Source organism: Panthera pardus, unplaced genomic scaffold, assembly GCF_024362965.1.
Source record: "Panthera pardus isolate Hobbes unplaced genomic scaffold, ASM2436296v1 HiC_scaffold_8, whole genome shotgun sequence".
Classification (NCBI taxonomy): Eukaryota; Metazoa; Chordata; class Mammalia; order Carnivora; family Felidae; genus Panthera; species Panthera pardus.
Genome location: NW_026527013.1, coordinates 114,991,868 through 115,018,805, shown reverse-complemented (window position 1 = coordinate 115,018,805; position 26,938 = coordinate 114,991,868). Strand labels below are relative to the sequence as shown.

Below are 26,938 nucleotides of genomic sequence, written 5' to 3'. Positions count from 1 at the left end.
TTATTTCTTTTCACACTTTATTTTTCAGGAAGGAGAGAAAAAGAATGCCTTGTCTGACATATGGTAGTTTTAGTTACAAATGGAGGTAAAACCCTTACTGATCAAGTTACTATATCATTTAAATAGGAAAACCAATAGGAAAAGCATGGGCCTCCTTTTTGGAAAATCATAATGTATAATTTCAAATACATGCACCAGAGTGTACAGAAATCCAGATATATACACAAGAATGTAAACACTCTGAGTGCAGGGCCGGGTACCTAGCAACATGCTTGATACACAGAAAGTGCTAAATAAATTTCCATGGAATAAATGGGTGAATACCATTCCTTTTTTTTTTTTTTTAACTTTTTTTAAATGTTTATTTATTTTTGAGACAGAAACAGAGCATGAGTGGGGGAGGGGCAGAGAGAGAGAGAGAGGGAGACACAGAAGCTGAAGCAGCCTCCAGGCTCTGAGCTGTCGGCACAGAGCCTGACGTGGGGCTCGAACCCATGAACCGTGAGATCATGACCTGAGCCAAAGTCGGACACTTAACCGACTGAGCCACCCAGGTACCCCTTGGGTGAATACCATTCCTTTACACACCTGGGCAAGGTAGGTTGTCACAAAAATATTCACACCTATTTATGAGATTAGTATATACACATTTTTTAGTATAAGAAGCATGTTTGGCTTGTTACTGTTTTGCTGGGAGCTCATGCATGTTCATTGAAGTAGAATTCAGTTAGGTTGAAACATGATCTTAAGGACAGGAATACATTGGAGTTATGCATTTGGTTATACGGATAGCTAGAAAGTGTCCAGCCTCTCCTTCCAGTGAACCTAGGCAAGACTCTAATGAATAGTATCTTCTCCCCCTATTCTTTGGAGTGTATCTATCCCACTAATCACCTAACACATTATAACTGAAACATACATCATAATGAAAAAAAAGCACTGCTAACTGGTTTTATCAGTTCTGTAACATGGCTGAGGTTGTGCGCAGTATAATTCCTCTCTACTTCTCTAAAATGTCATTTAGCCCATAGAAAACAAACAAACAAACAAACAAGACAAAACGAAACCCCAAAAAAACCTTTGGACCTCCCTAAGCCACAATATATATTCTAATAATAATTTTTAGGGAAAAAAGTTAATAGTCATCGATTCTGGCACAGCTCACATAAATGGCACTGGAGTAAGCTGTTGGTCAGAAATAAAGCTGAAGAGTTAAAGAATTCCCGGTTGGTGACTGAGCAGTGGATCTTTTTCCTGGTTTCCAGGGCGGAACATGGCCTTTGCACGGTTGAGGGAAACACTGAGGCCATTGCCTTTGACTACGATCCCAGTACTGTTTTCTATCAGTTTGTATCCCTTGCGTTTTCTGAAAACAACATGTTAGACAGATTAAAAATAGATCTCCAGATGGAACTGTTACTTTCTACAATCTTACATGCCAAGTGTAAAAGGGTTAATTCCATTTAACCGAATCCACAGCTTTTAAAACACTGATGTCTTATGAAAGTATAGTTATTTTCCCTTCTTCATGCAAGAAATATGCCTGCCTACTATAATTTGTGATTATATGTTAAACATTAAGCTGACACAATTTTGTAGTTACTCATGTCTGGTAGCATTTTGAGGATTAAAAATAAACCATAGAAAAATTAATAATCTAGTTTGGTATTCATCATTCAATGGAAGATTTTCCTCACCTACACAGAATGTTTAAAAGCAAAAAATAGGGAAAATGGCCCATTTATGCAGAAATATGCAGAAGTTTTGACAATATACTATGGGAACTTAAAGTGTTAAAAGCAGCAACTTACTTGTATACCAAAAGGGTGATCGCAGTGACGAATATGGCCAAGCAGCCAATGGAGACCAGGGCACCATTTGCCATTCTTAAAGGGGAAGCTGGGTCTTAAAACAGAAGCAAGACAGTATTAGTGACATCTTCCACCTAGAGGACATGCTACTCATAATGCAATTAAATAAATGAAGAAAGTGGCTATCAGAAGATACATGGCTCCCTCTGGGCTTTCAGTAATCTTTTCCATTAAATAATACATAGTCTTTGGGTCAGGTTATCTTCCATTTAGAGAATGAGTTAGCATGTCTGGAACACCGTGTTAAAGGGCTCCGAAGAGAGATGTCATGTCCTGGAGACACCTGCTCAGGTCTCAGCTGACCCTGCAGCACCCACAAGGTGAAGGGCTCCATGCCCCTCCTGGCCACTCCTCTGGCCTCATCTCCCACCACCTCCTTTCCAGCGGCTCTAAAAATCCTGGGAGTTGCCTATCCTCCCCGTGCTCTTACAAATCCCCATGCCCTCTGCTAAGACTGTCCTTCCCCTGGCTCCTCTCAAGTGTTCACCCCTCAGGGTGCCTTCCAGACATTCATGAGGGCACTGGGTCACGACACCTGGCTGTGTCACTCCTCTACCTGCCTCTCTTCCTCTGCCTCGATCACATTGTGTTGCAATTACTGCTTTACCCATGTTTCTCTCCCGCTAGATTACAAGAGCCACAAAACAGGGGTTATGTACTCTCTGTATTCCTGGAAACTGGCAAATTAACTAGTCTCATCACTACCACTAAAGTATGATTGGGGTTTATCTATTTTTCTTCCATCTCCTCAGCCACCACTGCAGTCCCAGCCACCAGCCTTCTCCCCAAGAGGACCTCTTGTGTACCTGCTTCCACTTTTACCTTCCAGGGATCCTTGCTTCACTCAGCAGTCAGAATGATCTTTAAAAGCATCAATCAGATCACGCTTCAAACTTGCCGGTGGCTACCCTCACACACAGAATAAGACCCAAGCCCTACCACTGGTCTACAATGATCTAAATGGGCTGCCCACTCTTGAAATTCAGGTTTCAGTTCAAAGGAGGCCCTTCACCAAGCAGATGCTGCTGGGTGGGCAGGACTTTCCCTGACCTCCAATCTAGAGAGCTGACCTTGACCCCTTTCTCTCCCATACTTATTACTCTCCATGTCCCCGCCTGGTTTTATGTTCTTCACAGTGTCTTCTTCTTCTTCTCCTTCTCCTTCTCCTCCTCCTCCTCCTCCTCCTCCTCCTCCTCCCCCCCCTCCTTCTTCTTCTTCTTCTTCCTCTTCCTCCTCTTCTTCTTCTTCTTCTTCTTCTTCTTCTTCTTCTTCTTCTTCTTCTTTTAATGTTTATTTATTTTTGAGAGAGAGAGAGAGAGAGAGAGAGAGAGAGAGAGAGAGAGAATGGGGGAGGGGCCGAGACACAGGGGAACAGAGGATCCGAAGCAGGTCAGCACAGAGCCCAATGCTGGCCTTGATCTCATAAACTGTGAAATCATGACCCGAGCTGAAGTCAGACGCTTAACCAACTGAGCCACCCAGGCACCCCTCTTCACAATGTCATCTTATTTGTTGGCTCTTTCTGCCCACAAAAGCGGGAATCTTCTTCATCTGGTTCCCTCACTCGTCTGGAACTGTGTATCTCCTGCCTAGATCTCTGTTGGACACAGAGTAGATGCTCAATGAATATTTGTTGAAAGAATTGCAGGTGCTTCACAAATGTTCATGGGATCAATGAATAAAAGTCATTTCTGCTCAAAGTATATGGGTTTGCCTTTGAACAAGGATATTTCTGAAATTCCAACTTTGAAACCCAAGCCATCAAGTTACAATCCCCACTGGATTAAAGGCTCTCTTTCTGAGCTTCCTTTATGTAGATTTTGAAAATGGCTCAGGTCACCTAAAGTTATCACTCACTGCAAGGAGAATTAAAGGAAAGCAAACATCTAAACATCTAATCCAGATAAGAGAACAGGGGTTTGCCAGCACTGAGAAAGCTTCATAGAATAGGTTATGACCCTAAAACGTTGTTCTAAAAAAACCCCGCAGCAGCACAAGAGGAGTAACTGTGGCAGCTCCTGGAGGCAATAGTTTTGAAGACAGGGGCTCACTCAGGTCCAGGGCCTCCAGCATGCCTCCTTCTTCCCTGCCCTCCCCGCTCTCCACCCCGGTCCCAGTGCATCTAGTCCTGGAGGAAGCAGGGTACCTTTGTATCCTTGTTTTTTTTTTTAAATCTATACCTTAGATCTCACCAACTGTAAGCTCTCATACAAATAATTATATGTATGACTACTTAAGCTCTTCTTTCAAGGAAGTTAAAGCTGCCTTTTATATGGTTAATGAGTAAATATATATTTCAGTACATTTTACCTTATGAGATAGGCTCCAGATCCAAATGAGTTGTTTTGTTTGTTTGTCTGGTTTTTTGTTTTTGTTTTTAAGAGAGAGCGAACGAGCACGTGTGAGGTGTGGGGAGGGGCAAAGGGAGAGAGAGAGAATCCCAAGCAGGCTCAACGCCCAGCATGGAGCCTGATGCAGGGCTCAATCCCACAACCCTGGGATATGACCTGAGCCAAAACCAAGAGTTGGACGCTCAACCAACTGAACCAGCCAGGCGCCCCCCCAAAGGAGTTCTTTGTGAGTTAGTCATTAGATTGTACCTGGCAAGATTCAAATTAAGGAGCAAAGTAAGTGCTGTAATGTGTACACAATTTAATCTCTCTTTCCATTCCACCACAAAGCATTTCTTCTAGGAGATAAAGCAGTATCTTTTAACAAAGTCGATTACAAGTGAAATTCAGTTGGGCTCACCAGGTGGAGTTCTAATTTGTGATTGGGGAAAATTAGAAGCCACCAGTAAATGAACATCTCTCAAAGAAATCCTTTAGTCCACTCTGCTACCATTTTAGCTCTCCAGGCAGTAGGGGGCAGAGAGGAGAGGAGATTTGCTGGTGAACGTGTGAGGACTACGTAGGTTGGTTTGTCACTGTCACGCTGTAATGCTTGCTAGAATTTGGGAAGGGAAAGAGGAGACATATGGCAAGTTAGAAAGGAGCCAGGAGTCCACTTGGTTTCTCATTTTTCTTCTTGGCTTCATGTCTTTGCCGAGGTGGATTCTAATGAAAACATGACACAAGTCTCCCCCTTTTATAGTTTAATTGAAGAACATTGTTATTTTTTGATGTTGGGCTTTACACTTTTCCCTTGAAACATAAATCTCTTTGAACATGCAGTGATCGTATCCCATTATTACTGGTCCATGATCACAGCTGATTTTTTTCATCAAACGATTTTCCTTTGGTCATTATTTCATTGGGTCTCTCTCTCGTTCTCTCTCTCTCTCTCTTTCATCCCTGCCCTAAGTAGATTTGCTGTTGGACTTTAATGCCAGTTCTGAAATCCACATTAACGATAGTTCAATGATTTTTGCACTGAATATCAAACAGTGACAACAAAGACTTGAATGGCTTTATTATGAGACACACACTGTACCTGCAGTATGAAATGTTCATACAACATAAAACAAAACTTACCTCTTGCAGGGACAGAGACGAGGGTGCTCGTAAGGGCCAAACTGGTATCATCACCCAGGGTGAGGTTCACACAGTATGTCCCAGACCCAGTGAAGGCTCTTCTCACGGTCAGCAAGCACATACCAGCCACGTCCACATCCACAGGGTCGCACACTGTGCTGTGGGCGAGCTGGCAGGTCGGGTCAGAAACTATGGTACAGACCTCTGTGGGGATTCTGAGGGTACAAATGGCACCAAGGGAGAGAGATGTCATATCAGTTTAGAAGGGACAATCACAATCATTACGCATCTATAAAACTGAATTTCACTTTATTATTTTATTCTTGCATACAATATAAGAATATCAAACTATATGATGTCAAATTGTCACATATAATTTATTCCTAAAAAGCCTGGGTGTGAGCTACTCCTTCCCCTGTATCCTCAGAAAGGTGTGGCCCTGGGGGTGGAGGAGAAAGAAATCATGACCCCCAAGGCAAGGGGCTGTTGGAAACTGTGTGAAGCCCAAGTCATTCCTCCACATCTGAGCTCCCTAGAATGCCTGCAGATACAGACAGCTTAGGTGTTCGGCAAATATATTATTAAATGCCAGAGCTGGCCCTGCCTGGGTCCCTGCAGAGGTACAACAGTGACAGCAACAGGAACTATTTATGCAGTATTTACTACGTGCAAGGCACAGAGCTGCAGATGTGTGACATGACCTTGCCTATTCCTTTCAATGACCTGACAAAGAAAGTAAGATTAGCCTAGTGTAGCAGGTGACAAACCAGCTCAGGAAGGGGAGAGACTGGCCCCGGGTCACACAAGCAGAGGTGGATCTGGGACTTGAATAAGTGAGGTTTGACAACCATGAGACAAAGTGGCCATGCATTACTGTCTTAGCCACTGTGTCACCCATGAGTGGCCTTCCCGGAAGCAGAGACCAAGCTCTGATGCTGGGGCTGGTGAGGCATGGGTGGCATGGAGGACAAGCACTCTTCTCAGCTGGCTTCATTCCTCCGTTAGGTTTTTCCCAATTTTCTGCCATCCTCATCCCTCCCCTCTCCCAAGCTTCTTATCTGTCCCTTCTTATTAATTATCACTAGGACATGGCCATTCCACACTGGTTTCCCACCACTCAGAGGGGCCTCAGGGACCTAAGAGCTGGGTTCCGAGCCAGGTCCCAGCCTATGAACCATGCTCTGCAGGTACCCACCATCTCGGGGCACCGTGTGCCACAGTGGGCCCATCTGTAAAATGAGGAGACTCGGGATTGGGTAAGGATTCAATATGAAAACAGATATAAGATGTCAAGAACACAGTTAAGTATTCAATCAATCATTATTATTCAATTTCATCAACAGTTAAAGGTAATGAGCATTGCTTAACTCTAGCAAAACTGTGCACGTCAGAGCGCCTCATAGGGCCCTTCCTTGTCGTGGCTGACTGATAAATCAGGAATCTAAATCAACTTGGAAGGGGAGACGGCATTAAGGCCTTTGCTCAGGCCTTGACCCGCTCCTCTGGCTGACATGTACTCACGTTCCTTGGCAGGTCACGACAAAATCCATCAGGGAGTTGTCAGGCTGTGGCATGGGCATCAGAACATCTGTCATCCGGACGATGTTAACCTCTAGAATTCCCTCTAACAAAACAGCCCCCAGAGAAAAACAAATCAAAATACAACAGATGCCAAACCAAACTGTTACCTAATAAACCAGAAAGCCACACAAAATGGAGGAGACACAGCCTTCTCCCCGTACCAGAAGCACACCAGACCTAGGAATCTACCCCATAGCTTGAACTGAACTGAACTGAACTGTTCTTCGTTCCAACCCAGCTCTTCATTTCTGGAGTCTGTGGATGTGTCAGAAGGCAGCACTCCTTCTGGGCAAGAATTTCAGAAAAAGCTACCTCCTGGGAAGATGTAGTGCTCAGGCTCAGGCCTTGGCCACCTTCTCTCAGCCCCACGTGCACAACTTGGGCTTCAGCCCCCACCTGTCTTCTCTGTGGGGTACCTGTGGGCAGTGCCCATGGTGCACAGCCATCTCTGGTGGCCCTTTCTTACACACGAGAAGTTTGACTTTGTGAAATCAGCTAGAGGAACAAAGTGGATGTTTGGAAACTTGCTACTGCCCGTTCTTCAAAGCACCTTCATTCAAATTTCTGGACTCCACAGTGTGGGGATCAGGCTCCTTAGCATGTGGGCCTTATGCTGGGCTCATTTCCACCAGAATGTCTAAGGAAGGCCAGGGACACAGGTGGGAATCTAGACACTAGTAGAGTCTTTGCCTGGGCACATGTGATGTCACCTTGAACAGAGTGGGTGCCCCTGCCCCCATCTCTCCAGACTCAGCAGAGCAGGAGGGTGGCCCAAGGTAGATTCTAACATCCTTCCCCCTGCTGCTCTTACCTACAATTGTGATGGTGGCTTTAAAGTAACCGTATCTGTAAATCTGGCACATTTCATCTGGATTCTCCCTCAGCTCCAGAGGGTTGTCATTAGCTGATGCTGGAGAGTTGGAATAAGATTTTAGATTAGTTGCTGAGAATGTAAAAGACGTACATAATTCATAATAACCAAAAATATAAACAGGTACATGACAACCAAAAATTTAAACATCTACCTGCCCTTTAGAAAAACATCAAGAGTTCTATACTATCAAATCACTGCAGAAATTTGAACCATGTAATGGCTCATGTAGATGTGAAAGCTTTGAGGCATTATAATTATTAATTTATATAAGTAAACCAAATCCTGTATCTTCTTGAAACACAGGAATCAAATGAAAGGTAGAAGCCATATTAAAATGTGTGATACAGCAATCATGATTAAATCAAGCAGGCCGTAATCGATAAAAGCACAGTTTAATTTTTGAGGCAGGTGTTCTGGGCTCGACTTCAGGTCTCTTGGTTTTGGCTGTTTGAGACCATGGGCACATCATTTAACTTGTCCTTACTTCAATTTCCTCCTCATCTATAAAATAGGAACAACACCTCCTGATCCACTGAGGTTGAACTATGCTTGCCATATAGGAAGTCCTTAATAAATATGTTTCCTTGTCCCAAGCTGTGTCTCCATACATCTATTTAGATGTAGATATGCTATAACATATATAGATACATAATTACAGATGGGAAGTTTGGTGCAAAAGAGATTAAGAAGCAAGCAACAAAGAGAAAGGTAGTTCTTTTCCTGTTTGGGTGTTTCATAGCTCCAAAGCTTACATTCTAAAAGTCTTGTAGCAATTGATGGGCTGAGGTGTGGGGAAGGAAAGGAATGAACACCAGACACTTTGAAAATAACCCAGGGGCACCTGTGTGGCTCAATCAGTTAAGCAGGTGACTCTTGATTTCGGCTCACATCATGATTTCACAGTCATGAGATTGAGCCCTGAATTGGGCTCTGTGCTGTGTGTGCAGCCTGCCTGGGATTCTCTCTCCCTCTCTCTCTGCCCCATCCCCTGCTTGTGCACACACACACTCTCTCAAAAAAAGTAAATAAACATTGAAAAAAGAAAATGACTTGTCGAACATGATTAAGGCAAAGAATTTAATGCTCTATTAGTCGCAATTTTAAAAGCTCTAATTATGGTGTTGGTATTCCTTTACTAAAATAAAAAGACTGGAAGGAAAATAGGATAATGAAAATTTCAAAAGGCATGAAAGTGAACCTAGCTGGGGGGTGGGAAGGGCATCAGAACTTCAGACGAGTTGCACCCTAACGTAGTGACATGTGGGTATGAAGCTGGTTGGGAGATTTCTCGAGGGCTCCTCTGAGCCTTTAGTGGGTAGATGGATGTGCCCTGTGACTCTCCTTTGTTCAGAGGGCCTTCTCTGAGTGATTCCCAGAGCTTCTCTGGAAACAACTGCTGCATGGCACACACTTTGGAAAAGAGACACAGCAAGAGATTTCTTTTGTGTTGGGTATTAAAGATGGCTGGACCCCTTAACAGGCAGAAATTATCAAGTTAGAACATGGAATCATGACCCTGCCATCTTTTAAAATAAAACTTCTTTTAAAAAACGCCCAAATGACAAAAGTTAAGGATTCTACCTTTGGTAGAATGCTTGTAAAAACGCATATGGAATTTTGTAGACATATCTATAAGGTCAAGTCTATATCCATGTATCTGTAAAATCAAGGCATAATTAAAGGACCAATTAGATAAAGCCAGGCTTTATAGTGAAGCTTCCCTTTACTATAAAATGTAACTAACTCATAAGGTTACTACCTTATATCTAGTGATCCAACCTATGGAAATAATAACAAAAATTTGAAATACCCTTTCAGTGACTTAAAACATATTTTTTTTAATAAATGCTGTATGATATAAATATATTCTAAGAAAAACAGCTTAATAAAAATGCAACTTAAAAAAATGAATGTTAAATAAACTAACATTACATCCTTTACCATTTAGGAATTTCTGGACAGTTCTAAAATTACAGGCATCTACAATTTATTTTGAATTTTATACCTGGTCTCCTTACTTATAAAGAAGATCGTCAATAATTATAGAAAAAGATATTCTTACAGAAATACCAGAATGAAGCTATATGATTAGATTTGTTCAGTGCAGTTATATTTGTAACTGGAATTAGGATTAGCCTAATCAAGTGTCAATAAGAGAATGGTTAAATAAATTATACATTTATACACCCTATGTACTTACATACTGTATTTATACCTACAACGAAATACTATGTAGCCATTGAATAAAGTGAATTATATTTATATGAACTGACAAGGGAACGAGATCTATGATGTTTGTTAAGTGCAGAAAAGCAAATTACAGAACCATATATATAGCATGAGCTCATTTACATAAAAATCAAACCAACAACACCTATGTATATTTATAGAATATGTTCGTGATGCATAGAGAAAGATCTGGAAAGAAACGCTCTCAACTATTAACAAGGTTTAATGCTTGGGAGGAGAATGTGAATAGGGACTTTCACTTTTATTCTAGACTTCTCTATCGCTTGAATTTTTATTAAGGAGCATGCATTAATTTTGTAATTTAAAACGTTTCAAAGAAGAATGAATCAAAATCAGTAATGACTTGTATTGTCTTGATTTAGCTAGGCCAGAGACTTAACAAGATTTCATTTTATTAATAACACACTATTATAACGCTTATTATTTGGTTAAAAAAAAAAAAAATTGCAACAAGTCTAGACGCCGTGATGGAGTATTTCCTCTGGGCTTGGGGATGGCGCCCTCTTGTGACCAGTGAGGGGGATGCCAGTCTATTACCATTCCCCTGATAAAGTTATGCTAAGATGTAATAATGTAGGGTAGGATGGGGCATCAGATGCAAGCTAACACTTTCCAAAGTAGACTCTTAACAACTTCCTGAATGTCCTTATATACTATCAGTAGAGCGTGGGATTTAATTAATTATGCCTTATATCCAGAACAATTTTTATGTCTGGAGTCTGTCCAGCTTGCTCACTGAGAAATACTCTCAAGGTACATTCTTTCTTGGGCCATTTGGAAACTACTTTCAAGCATGGCTGTGTTTCATGGGACACTAGGTGGATGTGGGCAGGGCAGGGAGGAGATTGGAAGTGGGGATGGCCTGAATGTTTATAAGGGGACAAGGTGTCCTCTCATAGCTAGAAAAAATGGGAGAGTAACAGAAATGTGATGGGCCAGACCGGGAAAGCATCTCTACACATAACGAGGACCAGTACAAATTAGGAAGTTCAAAGAACTGCACACAAGTCATGAAATTCTACTTGCAAAATGACTTTAAACATGCTCTCCTGTTTTCTCTATTCTAACAGCTTAAAATGGTGATAAAGCAGTTAAAGAATAACAGGTACAGAATGGCATCACTGCAGAGTTTCTACACAATCCTTTAAGCTAGTGATGTAATTATGTAACCTATGTTCTTGTGTGTGTGTGTGTGTGTGTGTGTGTGTGTGTGTGTGTGTGTGTGTTTCTTAGGTGTTAAGGAACCCCCCTCCCCCCACTCAAAGATCACCTGGAAACACTTACGTAGAAAAGAGGTGGGTTTTGGAGGTTTGGGTGAAGGTGAAGGACAGGGTCCAGGCACCGCAGCTTGCACAGTGAGGTTAAGGTTAAAGGTTCCATTGAGCACATATGTATGATTCAAAGTTGGATTGTTGGAAACAAACAGACCAGTATTATCCCCGAAGTTCCACTTGTAGTAAATGGCCGACTCATTGAGGAAGTGACTGGGGTCATGAATCAGGACAGTGAACATAATGGGGAGGTCCCTGAGGAAGGTTTCATCAGATAAATTTCGATCATTCTTCTGGTACATAGTCACAAACACAGGAATGTGATCTAAAAAATATACCCAAAAATAGAAAGAACACATGATTGCTTGATTTTAAGTGGATGACTTCAATAATGTTTTCAGGTTAAAAAATTAAAATTAGGGATAATTCAGCATCATTTTCCCTTTTCCTACACAAGTTTTCCCAAGTTATTCTGGAATCATAGATGGGGTACAATATAATAGATAAGTCTGGGAAGGAACCTATATGAATCACAACCTAACCCAGAACACTTGCTCTAACTCTTTCTTAACCAACTAGTCACCAGAACTAAGTGCTTCACCATCAGTTAGAGTTCACACGACTCACCTGTTACCACGTACACATCTTTCACTTTTGCAATAGGAACATATGCCCGTCGGTGTCTTCTATAAACAGTTACTTCCATAAGTTGAGGGCCAAGTGGCACATTGGCTGTGTTTACAGAAACTCTTGCTGAACCCCGTCCTAACTTCTGGAAATACTGACCTTTGAAAAGATGGAAATTTTTAGTTATTGGCACATTACATGATCATTTTAGGAAGTTGTTGTTTCTTAACGACTTGTGACTGCCACTTAGAGAGTGCTCTGGAAAAAGAAAAACAGGATGGGGATGTGGTCCTAACTGGTTCAGAAAGGAAGATAGTGCTTATTTCATGTAAAACCTTCTATAACAAACCCACAACTAAATAAATATAATTGTATGTAGTTGGTCAAAATGAAAAGAGCTGTTTGGTGGGATAATACAGTTAGTCCTTAGTTTACAAATAAAAAAGTTTTTATAAGTGATCAGGCACTTGAAATACATATGTTTCTCATAGAAAAGTGTCCAAGGGAGTTAAAACAAATTATCCAAAAATCTACCTTATTGTTGTAACAATATTACTATTTCAGCTCTATTATTGAGCAGCTTTTTTTTTTTTTTTAGGGGACTAGAATCTTCCACTTTCTAATAGTATTCATGTATAAAAATGCAGTCAGTAAGTGATTAAAAAGAGTATAAAAAATAATGCAGTGGTTCTATAAACACATTCCTAGGACACTCCTGACTCACTCTTTTTCTTTCTCCAGCCTTCACATCAATCTAACTACCACTGGCTAGCTAGTGAAGGTAATTTCTGTCCTTCAGGATTCAGGGATGTTTTTCTAATCCCATTGAGGCACCCAGCATAGATGTGTGATTGGAACAACAGAGATGGTAAGATGGATGCTTGTGGGGATGACTAAGGACCATATTTATCACATGGTCAAAGGTATCAGAAAAATACACTAATCTTCTCAGGGAGATGTGATGTGGGATCCCCTTTATCTTGAAATGCAGGGGTAGTTCTGTTGGAGGTTGTAGGGGAAGAAGGTATCTCTTGGGGAGTTAGTTATACGTGAGGAAAATGTTAGCCTGGGCATTGAAAGACCACAGAAGCACTTGGTAGTTGAAGGAGATTACCAGTTAACTCAGAGACATCAGAATATGGAAATTCAAAAGTCTTGTTAGAAAAATGGCAATTTCTGGGCTGAAAGCTGATTTTTAATAAAGACATCCTAACTAGCTAAATTAATGGATGTTAACTGGGCTAAGAAGAGAATGGAGTGTTAGTGAGCATACACGACTCCATGCAAATGGTAAAGTCAAAGAAATGATGACATTTGGTGAGTTGACTGCCAGGGCCGTGAAGACAGTGAAACAAAGCCAGCCTTCAATCCCCTGATTTAACTAGATGGGCATAATATTTGATCTATATTTTGTACTTCATTAAACTGATGTGCATTGTTAATATTTGTTTTGATTTATAAATGAGTTAATTGGACAAAGAAACTTTCTCTAATTTATGAAGACAAAACATTTAGAAGTTTAGAGCCTGTACGGTTGGTAGCAGTCTTTGTACGTCAGAGCGAGGTGGGACCTGGGATGTTTTTAACTAAGAACTTAGTGGTTTTGCTAATTATAACCTAAATTTGCTCCTCCTAAAAACAATCATTTCAACAATAATAAAACAAAAGTGGATAACATTTGTGCTTAAAAAAAAAAGAAGGTAGACTATGTCAAAGAAGAATAGTAGTTAGATTATGTTATTTTTACACAATGGAATATTATGCAGTCGTTAAAATAATGTACATAATTTTAATAATAGCCAAATGCTCATGATACTCAACAAAAATGTGTATACAGTATAATCTTAAGAAATACTAGCAAAAAAAAAAAACCCACCATTGTGTTAACAGTGGTAACATCTGGTGTTAATTATATACTTTGCATTTTTCATTTGTACTTTTCTGTATTTTCCAAATTTCCTATAAAGAGCATAAATTTCCTTCTTAAAAATTCTCTTGACAAAAAAAAAAAAAAGAAAAAATCAAATGCCCATCTGTGTGCCATTCAAAGAAATACTAATATTTTTTTCATATTGCTGTTTTAGACAGAAATAAATTGAGTAGTTTTATTTTAAAAAAGAAAGCTGAATTCGTTTTTTTCCATCTTTCAATTCTATAGTGTCCCAAAGATTTGCTAAGGCTAAACAAGATTTTATTTTTATTCCATACCCTCCACCCCAGCTAAGAAAAGTTAACAAAGTAACTGTTGTGAAACTCTTAGTGTTAGAATTCTTGATTATGGAATAAGAAAAGAAAAAAAAGGAAATTTTTAAGGGAAAGTAAAGAAGCAGATAAGGGAGTTTTGTAAAAAGTCCAACCAAGTGTGTGAAAGACGTAGACAAAATTCCATCTCTTCCATCCGGGGTGGTGAGGGAAAGGCTTTCCGTCAGGGAACACGTTATGATGGCCTGGGCTGTTACCATTTCCCGAGTCAACCTCCTCCGTCCAGTTGTAAACATACTGGTCAGAAGATGGACCAGTATCTAAACAGAGAAAGACACAAGCCAGGCTTGTCATGTGGGCTCAGAATGCTCAATGCTCATCACTGAATTAAACATCTTTTCCTATTTTTCATAAATATAAATACAGTTGGACAACTAAAACCCTAAAATTCAGAATTCATCTGGTGGTGCATATGTATGCCTGTTTCCTGCAGATAGGTTACATTTTAGTAAAAGTTTCATCTAAAGCAATTATTTAGAAAGGTTCAATCTAGAGATATCACAATATATTTATTTTTAATATTGGTTCTCTGAATCACAACTGTATTCAAACCAAACGGAAGGATGCTTTCTTTATCTTTTTATGTTGGTACTGCTTTCTGTAGCTTCTTCTTTTTTTCTTTCCTGAGTCATTTGGCATCAAATGACTCTCTACTTTTAAAGATTTTGGCATGCTTCTCCTAAAAATAAGGACATTCTCTTACATAACCTCAGTATCATTAAACTCCTACTAAAGTCTAATCAAGGGTCACATACAACATGTGGCTATTTTGTCTCTTCAAATGATCAGAAAAAAAAAAATAGAAGTAAATATGGAAAAAAGTTACAATTGTTGAGTCTAGGTAGAAGGTATTTGTGTACTCAGTATACCCTGATTTCAACTTTTTTGTATATATGATATATTTCTTCTTTTCTTTCTAAAAGTAAGCTCTATACCCAATGCGGGGCTTGAACTCAGGATCAAAAGTTGCATGCTCTACTGACTGAACCAGGCAGGTGTCCCAACATATTTCATTTTAAACAGGTTATGGTAAATATCTTTTCACCTAGAATAGTTTCCTCACCCTCTTGGTTTTTTATGTCACTGACATTTTTGAAGAAACTTTTTATTTATTAATCTATTATTGTTTTTTAATTCTTAAATTGTCCCAAATAGCTAGTGAGAGTCCCTTCAAGCTAGCTCTTGTGTCCTTGTGATGTGTCTCCATTGGTCCTTGAGCATTTCTGCACTTTGGGGCAGGCTCACCTGGTACTTTCCCTGTCCTCGACCTGGAATTAGTATTTTCCTCAAAGATCCCTAGTTCCTTTAAAAAAAAATTTTTTTTTAACATCTCTTCATTTTTTTTGAGAGACAGAGCACAAGCGAGAGTAGGGCAGACAGAGAGGGAGACACAGAATCTGAAGCTGAGCTGTCGGCACAGAGCCTGATGCGAGGCTTAAACTCACGGACCCTGCGATCATGACCTGAGCCGAAGTCGGACACTTAATCGACTGACCCACCCAGGCGCCCCATCCCCTAGTTCTTTTTCATGGTAATAGATATTATATAAACATTTTCATAAGTCACTGAGACTCCTTTATATAAAAATGCTCAGAGAGATAGATTGTCATTTGAAATATTCATATAAATCAGCTTTTTTAGAAAAGAGAAAAATTACTACAAAATATTAAGCACTTAACAGTTTAAAAATATCAAACCCTTTTTGTACAGAATCTAATGTACAATTCCTAATAGGAAGATGATAATAAGGAATGAACACACTGACAATCTATTAGAAGTTGTAAGTAATAAAATCAGATCATGGGGCGCCTGGGTGGCTCAGTCAGTTAAGCGTCTAACTCTTGGTTTTGGCTCAGGTCATGATCCCAGGGTTGTGGGATTGAGTCCTGCAACCGGATCCATGCTGTCAGCACAGAGCCTGCTTGGAATTCTCTCTCTCCTTCTGTCCCTCTCCCCTACCCCTGCACTCACACAAGCTCCCTCTTTCAAAATAAATAAATAAATAAATAAATAAATAAATAAATAAATAAATAAATAAATCAGATCATAAGTGCATTTAACAGTCTTGTCAATGATCAAAGAGTCTCAGTAATTAGCTCAGAGTTTTTGAGACTGTGCAGTTCTCAAGATAATTTCCCTTGATGCGTTTGTGTTCATTTGCACTCTTTAACATGTACAAAGAGCTGACCTGCTTTAAGAGCAAAGCAAAACCAAAATATACACATCTGAGCATTTGTGTTAGCCACACATTTGCATAAGTGATACTTGTGAGCAGAAATTAATCTCATCAGTAAACATCTGTCAAACTGGCTATTCTCTGAGTAGCCAAAAGAATTCCAAGTAATCAAACCAAAATCTGAGAATCAACAATGTATTTTCTGGCTAATCAACTAGACACTAAGAGAAGGCTGAGCGTGATAATGTAACTTTTGAAGAAAGTTCCAGGAGGCAGAAAGCCATTAGTTTGTTTGCTCAAGTGGGTTTGGCTAATGTTGATGTGGGAACCCCTCCCTGTTACCCAATTTGAGTAGGGGGTGACATGAGATAATAGCATCTTGCACGTACAGAGGTACCTGTGAGCCTTTAGGTTTATGAGGTAGGTCTCCAATAGGAGAACTAGCCTGTTCCTGTGGCATGAGTAACATTCCTTACCATTTCTGCAGTTCTTCTCATAAACTATGTTGCCACTGACATCTTCCGTTTGGCATCTGGGGAATACCAGGTTTACCACAAACGTTATAGTAGAGCCCACAAGTGCTGGTGAATCACTGGTCAGAATAGCCTGCACGTGGCCACCTAGGACATAAAAAAGTGCAGCTTAATGATCAAGCACCTTTTTCCTTTCACTGATAAGTAAACAAAGAAGAGTTAAATCCACTAATAAGGACCAGAGCATCCTTATGCCTTGATTTTATTTTATTTTATTTTATTTTATTTTATTTTATTTTATTTTATTTTATTTTATTTTATTTTATTTTATATTTGTCTTTTTTTTTAAAATAAGGACCACACCCAGTGTGGGGCTTGAACTTGTGACCTTGTGAACTTGTGACTCTTGTGATCAAGGGTCCTGTGCTCTACTGAGTCAGCAGGCACCCTCCCATCTTTATGCCTCTTTACGATCAATTATTTTCTGGATTCCTAACTTTTGCTTTCAGAGCACAACATTCTAGAAGACAAAAAAAAAAAAGTCAAACCAATTAAAGAATTATCTAAGCATAGAAAGAACCTTTACTTAAAATAAAAAAAAAAAAACCTGTTTGATTATACAAAAACAAGTTTTAAAGGTTTGTATTTTTTAAACTCAGAAGGACTCATTCTTTCATGCAAATGGCAAGATACTCACTTTCTGATAAACCACACTTTTGAGATGGTCAAAACTACTCCAGAGTCTCTGATCTTCTGAAGAGGGCCATTCCCATATTAGGTAAATAGATTTGAGGCTAAACCTGCTTGCTCTCCAAAATCTTCCAAGAACTACAAACTTACCAGTTTCTGAGGCGATTAAACTTTTTTGTGTGTGACTTAGAAAGTGATCATGTTCAGATAAAGATTGCTAAATTCAGGTTCCTCCCACTTACTAGAGTACTGTAGTTCATGGAAGCAACACAAGCCATGGGATCTCCAAGTCTACAATCTATGAGACTGACTTAGATAGGAAATGATAGTTGTTTGCCTTGAATCTTCTGATTTACCTTTCCAGGAGTTTTTCCACCTCGAGTCTCCCCTTTTCCACACTGGATACAGTTTTTCATTCCACTCATTTTCATCTGAAGACCAACCATTGAGTTGGTTGTACTCCCTCATATAACCAGAAGTTCTTTCATTGCTCAGCACATCATGAAATCCTATATCAATATTTGAAAAACAAATTATTTTGTCTATTTCATTCTTCATTTAGTACTTACCTTAAAATAAAGCAATTTTTCATTTCATAAGCTTGGAAAGTAATACTTGATATTTCCAATATGTCAAACAAATAGAAGTTATTTTTGTATTAAAAAATTTTTTTAATATGTATTTTTGAGAGAGAGGGGGAGAGAGAGAGAGTGAGCAGGGAGGGGTAAAGAGAGAGGGGGACAGAGGATCTGAGGCAGTCTCTGAGCTGACAGCAGAGAGCCCTATGTGGGGCTCAAACTCATGAACTGTGAGATCGTGACCTGAGCCGAAGTTGGACGCTTAACCAACTGAGACACCCGAGCACTCCTGTTTTTTGTTTTTGTTTTTTAATTTCTACTGGAAATAGCTTAAATAAAACTAATCAGATCCTCTTTCTGAAGTTTAAATGAGTAAAATTCAAAGGAAAATTTTTGAAAATTAGTATTTCTTAGCCATTATTTGGTTTCTCAGTACATAGTCTCTGAATATTGGATTTGATACAATATAATTAGGAAAACACTGCTGCCAATGATAAATGTTCTCTTGGCTAAAAGAATGCCAGGATGAGGAATGCCTCCAGGTTTTCAAGAGATGCATACCAGTACTGGAGAGCCCACTGTTGAGCGATCTAATTTTTTTACGGCTCAGTATATGGTCTGACTTAGTGAATGTTCCATATGTAATGTGTAATCTACAGTTGTTGGGGGTTTTGTTTTTTGTTTTTCATCTTTATTTTTCAGAGGGAGAGAGAACATGAGCAGGGGAGGAGCAGAGAGAGAAGAAGGCACAGAATTCAAAGCAGGCTCCAGGCTCTGAGCTGTCAGCACAGAGCCTGACATGGGGCTCGAACTCACAAACCGTGAGATCACGACCTGAACCGAAGTCTGATGCCCAAATGACTCAGCCACCCAGGTGCCCCTACGGTTGTTGGTTTTTAAATATCATTTACGTTAAGAGCTGGTTGACAATGCTTAAGCTTTTTAAAAAATGTTTATTTATTTATTTGACAGAGAGAGGAACCGCACACAAGTGGGGGAGGGGCAGAGAGAGACACAGAAAATGTGAAACCGGCTCCAGGCCTGAGCCGTCAGCACACAGCCCGATGCGGGGCTCAAACCCAGAAACCATGGGAGCATGACCTGAGCCAAAGTCAGACGCTTAACAGAATGAGCACACAGGCACACTGATAATGCTTTTTGAGACTTCTATGTTCCTACTGATTTTCTGTCCACTTGTTATTTCAATTACTCAGAGAGGATTGTTGAAATCTTCAACTATAATTATGGGATTTGCCAATTTCTTCAGTTCTATCACTTTTTGCTTATTTATTATTTTTGAGAGAGAGAGACAGAATGAGCAGAGAGAGAAGGGAGAATCTTAAGCAGGCTCAATGCCCAGCACAGAGCCTGATGCAGGGCTCGATCTCATGACCTGAGCCAAAATCAAGAGTCAGATGCTCAGCTGACTAAGCCACCGAGGCACCCCTGCTGAATGTATTTTGAAGCTTGGTTTAGAATTGTGCAGTCTTTTTCATGAATTGATCCTCTTACCAGTAGGAATTGCCCTTTATGTCTGGTAATATTCCTTGTCTGAAGAACTCTTTGATAGTAATGTTTAGTGATTAACTGGTACATCTTTCTCCATCCTTTTATTTTTTTATAAGATTTTTAAAAGTTTATTTTTGAGAGAGGGAAAGAGGGGAGGGGCAGAGAGAGAGAGGGAGAGAGAAAGAGAACCTCAAGCAGGCTCTGCATTGTCAGTGCAAAACCGATGCGGGGCTCGAACTCACACAACTGTGAGATCATGACCTGAGCTGAAGTCAGATGCTTAATCGACTGAGCCACCCAGGTGCCCCCTACCCTTTTATTTTTAACTGATTTATGTTTTTATATTTGAAGTGGGTTTCTTATAGACAACATATTGGGGTTTTTTTTTTTTAATCTTCAGCGTGTTTAGGTCATTTTACATTTAATGTAATTATTGATATTGTGGGATTTAAATCTACCATCTTGTTCTTTTTCCATTTGTCCTATCTGTTCCTTGTTCCTTTTTTTTTTTTTATTATTATTATGAGGTTATTTTTTGAGTTTATCTCTTCTTCTGACTTATTAGCTATATCCTTTTGTGTGGTTGTTCCAGGCTTTACAAAATTCTAATTCTTTTGAAATTCTTTCTCATCTTGAGTTGGTCTTTTGGCCTTGCCTGACAATTCCAGGGTTCACGTGGTCTCTCCTTTCTTTGAGGATTGTAGCAGATTTGTTGGTTGCCTACCTACCAGCCATTCCAGCCTGCACCCCTGCTTGTCCTCCCCCCCTTGTTACAGAGCTTCTATTCTAACAGTTCAAAATTCCAAAGGCTCACTTTCCTAGCTTTCTTTACAGTATGGGCAGGAGCAGGTGATTAGAACCTGGCCATTCAGAGCTAAGAGGAAGTCTTCTGAGGGCTTCTGGGAAAGGTTTTCCTCCTTCATAATAAATAAAATAAAATAAAATAAAATAAAATAAAATAAAATAAAATAAAATAAAATAAAATAAAATAAAATAAAATAAATAAAATAAAATGAACAGCCTCCATTTTTGTTCACATCAGAAGTGATCTGGGAGTTGGTAATATAATGTGAGGCCCAGAGCTGTGACAGCCATACTTAATCATGAGGGCACAGATCTGAAGCAGCCAATACACTGAGGATGCAAAAAGAGTTCTTGATGCTGTTGAGCTCTTTATCTATCTAGCCTTGCCTGCATCTGTACTGGTTGAGGTAACATATATCTTGCTCAAACCCTTTTAGTATTTTGTTATTCACAACCAAAAGCTTAATTGTCTATAACTCACAGCCAGCCCCTAATCATACACTGGCTTAAATTCTCCTCTCATCAATTCATACGGTCTTGTGTCATCTGGACTAGAAATCCCATCTTCTCTTAAATACTGAAAGAGAACTTTCAGAAGGTGTGGTATTTGGTAGGTGCTAAGAGAAGCCATTCTGAATGGATGCCACTAACCTCTGTCTTTTATTTCTCCTTTTTGGTAGGTGGAGGGAACAGCCTGTTGTTTCCATCTTATAAGGGAGGCGGATGGAATGGAAAAGAATATTGAAATGAATACTGAACAATCCAGATGTCTCACAATGGGTGAATGTTATGAAACTTGGTTTCTAGTCTTGATTTTGTTACTAAACAGGCTGTGTAACCTCAGGCCAGTTCTTCTCAAGACCTCCAAATCAGAGAAAAAACAAGTAAGACAAAACCCAAATGTCTTGTGATTCTGTGAGATTGTTTTTATTTGGAAACAGATACTAGGTGAAGGCAGGTTTATCAATCAATGTTTATAAGTGGATATTCATTTGAATTGAGTCATGGAGTACTATAATACTCAATGTGGAAAGAATTAACATTAGTTCAAATCACTTCAGTTTATAGATGAAGAAATTCAGGCCTAGAGAAGTGACAGGATTCACTCAGGTCACCTTTCATGGAGTGGAAATGAAGATTCACATCTTTTGATTCCCAGGACCTATTTCTCTCAATGCTCCAAAGAGTCTTCCTCTTCCTCAGATCCAGAGAGAAAGCCAGCGTTTCCGAAAACATAATCAAAACATGGGTTTCTCCTCTGATTTTAAATGTCAGCAGTGAAGGAAAAATACAAACTTAAAAGAGTGACAGAGAATAGATACACAAGTCCATGGAACAGAATGGAGAATGTAGAAATAGACCAACTCAAATACACCCTACTGATTTTTGACAGAGATGCAAAAACAACCCAATGGAGTTTCGAAAGACAGCCTTTTCAATGAATGGTGATCTGAAAAAGTGAAAAGCATAGGAGAAATTTTCAGTCTCTACACTAGGCAAGAATTCTTTGACTTGACATGAAAAACATGATCCATAAAAGAAAAAAAGAGATAAGTTAGGCCTCATTAAAATGAAAAACTTTTGCTCTGTGAAATATCATGTGAAGAAAATGAAAAGTCAAATTACAAACTAGGAGAGAATATTTGCAAACCACATTTCCAATAAAGGACCGATATCTAGAATATATAAAGAATTCCCCAAACTCAACATTAAAAAACAATCTAATTTAAAAATGGATAAAAGACCTGAACAAATATTACACTGAAGAGAATGTACAGATGACAGAAGAAACACATGAAACCGTGTCCAGTATCATTAAATGGTAGGGAAATGTGCATTAAAAACACAATGGGATGTTACTATACACCTATCCAAATGACTAAATAAAAAATGGTAACATACCAAACGTAGGCATGGGTTAAAGACAGCAGATCACTCATACATTGCTGGTGGGAACATAAAATGGTACAGCCACTCTGGATAACAGTTTGGCAGTTCCTTGTAAAACTAAACATGCAATTAACATGCAACCAAGCAATTGTACTCTTGGGCATTTGTCTCAAAGAAATGGAAACTTATCATCACACAAAAACCTGTACATGAATGTTCGTAGCAGCTTTCTTCATAGTGGCTCAAACTGGAACAATCCAGATGTCCCACAATGGGAGAATGTTTAAACTGTGGCATATCCTATACTGTGGACCACTACCCAGTGATAAAAAAGAGCTACTGATACATGCAACAGCTTCAGTAAATTATGTTGAGTAAAAAAACCCAATACCCTCACATTACATACTGTAATGATTCCCTTTATATAACATCTTTGAAGTAACAAAATTATAAAAATGGAGAATGAATTAGCAGTTACCAGAGCAGGAGGTGGGGTAGGAAAGGGTTGTAGGTTTAAAAGGGTATGAAGGCCCCTTGTGGTGTTGGAACAGTTTGGTATTTTGACTGTATCAGTATCAATACCCTGCCTGTGATACTGTATAATCATTTTGCAAGATATTACCATTGGGATAAATGGAATAAAGTGTATAGGCGAATCTCTTTGCATTATTTCTTAAAACTGCATGTGACTTTACAAGGACCTCAAGAGGTGAAATTAAAAATAAGACACACTTGGGTACCTGGGTGGCTCAGATGGTTAAGCATCCGACTTCAACTCAGGTCATGATCTCATGGTTTGTGAGTTCAAGCCCCGCATTGGGCTCTGTGCTGACAGCTCAGAGTCTGGAGCCTGCCTCAGATGCTGTGTCTCCCTCTCCCTCTACCCCTCTCCTGCTCTTGCTCTGTCTCTTTCAAAAATAAATAAACATTAAAAAAATTAAAAAAAAAAATAAGACACTCGGGGCACCTGGGTGGCTCAGTCAGTTAAGTGTCCAACTTCGGCTCAGATCATGAACTCATGGTTTGTGAATTCAAGCCCTGTGTTGGGCTCTGTGCTGATAGCTCAGAACCTGGAGCCTGCTTCAGATTCTGTGTCTCCCTCTCTCTCTGCCCCTCCCCTGCTCACACTCTGTCTCTCAAAAATAAACATTAAAAAAACAATTAAAATAAGACATACTTAACAGTAAGCAGGTTTTAAAAGAAAAAAAGAGGTGTGGGGGGGGGGAGGGCAGGGCTAGAAGTGAAGGGAAATGGATCCCACGCAGCACCCCTGTGGCTTTTCTGTCTCCACTCTAGAACCTCTGCTGTGTGTACCAGCAGACAGGTGGTGGCCAGGTTGGCTGTTAACTTTATTGATACCTACTCTTGCCTCCTTTTTACCAGGGGCAAGGAATCCCGTGGTGTTTGATACAATGATAAATTCTACCCATCCTTATTTTTTTCTGGACAGAATATTTAGTCTAGGGCAAGGTGAAGACAGGAATGACAGGTTTTGTTACATTTTGCTTAATAAGTTGGGACTCTTCTCAAACCCACAGCCAATATTTAAGATCAGGCTAATCTGTTTCACTGAGCAGAACAAATTAGCACTGATGGAAAGAAGGCTAGAATTAGGCACAGGTCTCCATTGACTGTCAACTTCTCTGTCCCTCTATCTCCTACGACTGCAGACTCTAGGGAATTCTGTCCTGGGAGCTACATTGAGGTAATACAATTGCTACCTTGTAGGACTCCTACCCCAAGCACCTTCTGTTAGCTAATGTCACAAGAACCCCATTACCCAACTTTTCAAATGAGGGAATGAAAGCTCAATGGTGCTAAGTCACTTGTGGCCCAGTCCCACAGCTGGTAGGGAACCCAAGTCTGTCCAACAGCAGGAAGGACCAAGGTTGGCTTGAGCTTTCTTCCTCTTAATTGCTGTGTAGCCTGGGGCAAGTTACTTGCCTTCTTTGTGGCTAGGCTCCATGTCTAGGAAACACGATCATCACAGTGCCAGCCTCCCAGCCTCGGCACCCTGTGAAATCCTTGGTTTGGACTCCCTCATCAACGACAGAGTGCCTCTTCCCCGACCCAGTCACAAGAGATGGCAGGGCTGGTGTCTCTGGGGACCAGCACAGCCCAAGCCTGAGAGCTCAGCCACTAGGAAAATGGACTGTGCCTCTGGCCACTCTGCTCCTGCCCCTCACCCTCACCTGGGGGGCCCTGTGGCCCCCAGCAGCCCCTTCTCAGCCTCACCCCTTCCTGAGCCTCTCCAGTCTTGGGGAACCTCGCCTGCACTCCACGGGTACCAGCAGCTCCCCCTCTTCCTCTCTCTAGACTCAGCATTCCTGCTGGGATCCCACCCTGCAAGGACAACCTAATTAAAGGACTTTTCCCTCCACAAGGAGGAAGGGGAGAGAAAAGAGGGTTTGTGTGGGCGCCTAGCCCATGTGTCCAGGATCCTGCTCACACACAAGTGGGCCCAGCAGGTGCAAAAACCTGGGCTCTTGGTTCCCACACCTGTGGAATAGGGAGAGGACCATCTGCTCCTCGGTGGTGGTTGTGGGGATGAGTACTTGAGTGATGTAAGTGCAATAGCTGCAGAGTGGCTACACACGGGCACGAGGTAGACACTGGCCCCTTCCCTATGCCTACCATCCTCCCCCCACCCTGTAAACCCCATGGAATGGTCTGACACAATCAGGACCCCTGGACTTTTAAAGTGTGTGTGTGTTTTTTTTTTTTTTTAATGTTTATTTTTGAGAGAGAGTTCGCGCGCGAGCGCAAGTGCGGGAGGGGTAGCGAGAGAGGGAGACACAGAATCAGAAGCAGGCTCCAGGGTCTGAGCTGTCAAGCAGAGACACCCAGGTGCCTAAGGACCCCCGGACTGTTCATCACTGAATGTCCCTATTCTGTTGCAGTGAGGTGGGGTGGACCTTCTGGGAGACCTTCCCTCTCCCACTGCAAACTACCTGCAGGAGCGTGGGGGGCCACCACAGCCACCTATCCCCTGGACAGACAAGTGGGCCGCACACAAGTGCAGGGAACTGAAACCCTGGCTTTGCATTCCAATTACAAGAGGAGCTTTTTAAGCAAGGAGGCTCCAAGCCCATCTCCAAAGATTCTGGTTTCATCGATCCGAGCCTCTCAGCATGGTTAGAAAATCTCCAACCTCTAACGTGGGACTAGAATTGAGACCCAGGGCTTCGGCTCTTCTCTTAGTAACCTCACTCGAAAAGGAGCTCCTGCAGGTCTGTGAAAAAATCTCAACAAGACTAGCAACGGCTTCTGGGCTGGGATGATTAGTGAGCAGATCTAGATTTTAGGCCTCATTTCATTTGAGCTGACTACGCTACTGGATAGAAACTAGACCAAATTTCGTGGGAGCCATTGCTTTGTTCTCAGGCCAGAGACTGTTCCCCTCACACCTCCACGCTCCCTGATCCCTGAGTGTGGCAAGAGGAGGTGGCCAGTGCAATGGAAAAAAAAGCTCCTTAAGAGAGGGTCTGCGTGGCTATTACTTTCCAAGAGCCGGAAGCAAAAGCTGGAGCTGGAGACATTTTGCTGTGGTTTCAACATTCCCAAGTGTTTCCAGAAGACATGAATGAGCACGAAAGATTCCTGACGAGATTCAGGAAGTCCCCTTCTGGCTTAGGTAACAATACTTCAGGCAATCCATCCTTTTAGTTGACAAAGAATGGGTTAAACACAGAAACTCAGTTACTCACGTTTGGCAGCATCAAGAGGCAATCTTGCAGCCAGCAGCAGCAGCAACCCCAGGAAACAGGAGAAACATTCCATGCTGAATTCTCACAGACCCAGGCAATCAAGGTTTAACTTTTAACTCCCTTGGCTCCACCCGCTAAGAACAACAGTGCTCTTCTGGCCTCTGCTGCGCCCCACTCCTTATTTTAATTAAATACAGGGTGCCTCAGGGCAGATCATGTGATGGTATTAAGCAGTCTTGCCTGATCTGGTCTCTGGAGTTCAAGCTCTTACAACTCATGTGCTTCTGACTCACTCACTCTTAGCATCTATTCTCTCTTTTCAGATGTGCACCGTTTCAATGTTGTGATTCCACGTTTCTAGTTAAACGGACTTCCTTTCCTATGGACCCTACTTTAATATCCTTCATCAAACAAAATTTCAATCTCCAACCTCATTGTCAACTTGATGCGGTTCCTTTACTGAGTCATTCACCCACAGCGCACGTGGCCATGTCACAATTGCGCTTCTTTAGCTGTGCTTCAGATGACCAGCTCTTCCCAGTGCTTGTACATTCCCTTCCCAAGAGGGGACACAAGTGGGGGAGTTATCTCTTCCATCACTTGAAATTGGGGATGACATATATGGATAATAGCATATGTTGCACCAGAAGGTGCTGGAAACAGCTGCACAGGCTGCCAGTTGCTGAGAAATGTACTTATGAGCCCATTTTAGGAGATCTGTGCAATTCCATGCAGCGTTTGGAACAACCTGCATCATTTCTGGTAACTGCTCTCCAAGCGTTCCTGTGTCATACCACGCAAGGCCAACTGCATAAAACATACTGTGTATTTCATGTTACAGAGAACAGGCACTGAGTGAAAAAACACTCTTGCCTGGAACACGAGTTTTACATAAGCAAATC

General features: G+C 40.8%; 1 protein-coding gene across 1 annotated transcript; it reads right to left on the bottom strand.

Moving 5' to 3' along the window:
* Positions 1–26,215, bottom strand: GPNMB (glycoprotein nmb). The gene is made up of 11 exons (XM_019443596.2): positions 26,037–26,215; positions 17,905–18,057; positions 16,862–17,005; positions 14,305–14,469; positions 11,948–12,106; positions 11,334–11,645; positions 7,737–7,835; positions 6,866–6,968; positions 5,345–5,559; positions 1,812–1,905; positions 1–1,366 (listed from the first exon to the last, which is right to left on the bottom strand). Exons 1-11 carry the CDS (start codon positions 26,107–26,109, stop codon positions 1,213–1,215), a joined length of 1,671 nt encoding a protein of 556 aa, XP_019299141.2. The 5' UTR covers positions 26,110–26,215; the 3' UTR covers positions 1–1,212.
* Between the last annotated feature and the right edge of the window lie 723 nt (positions 26,216–26,938).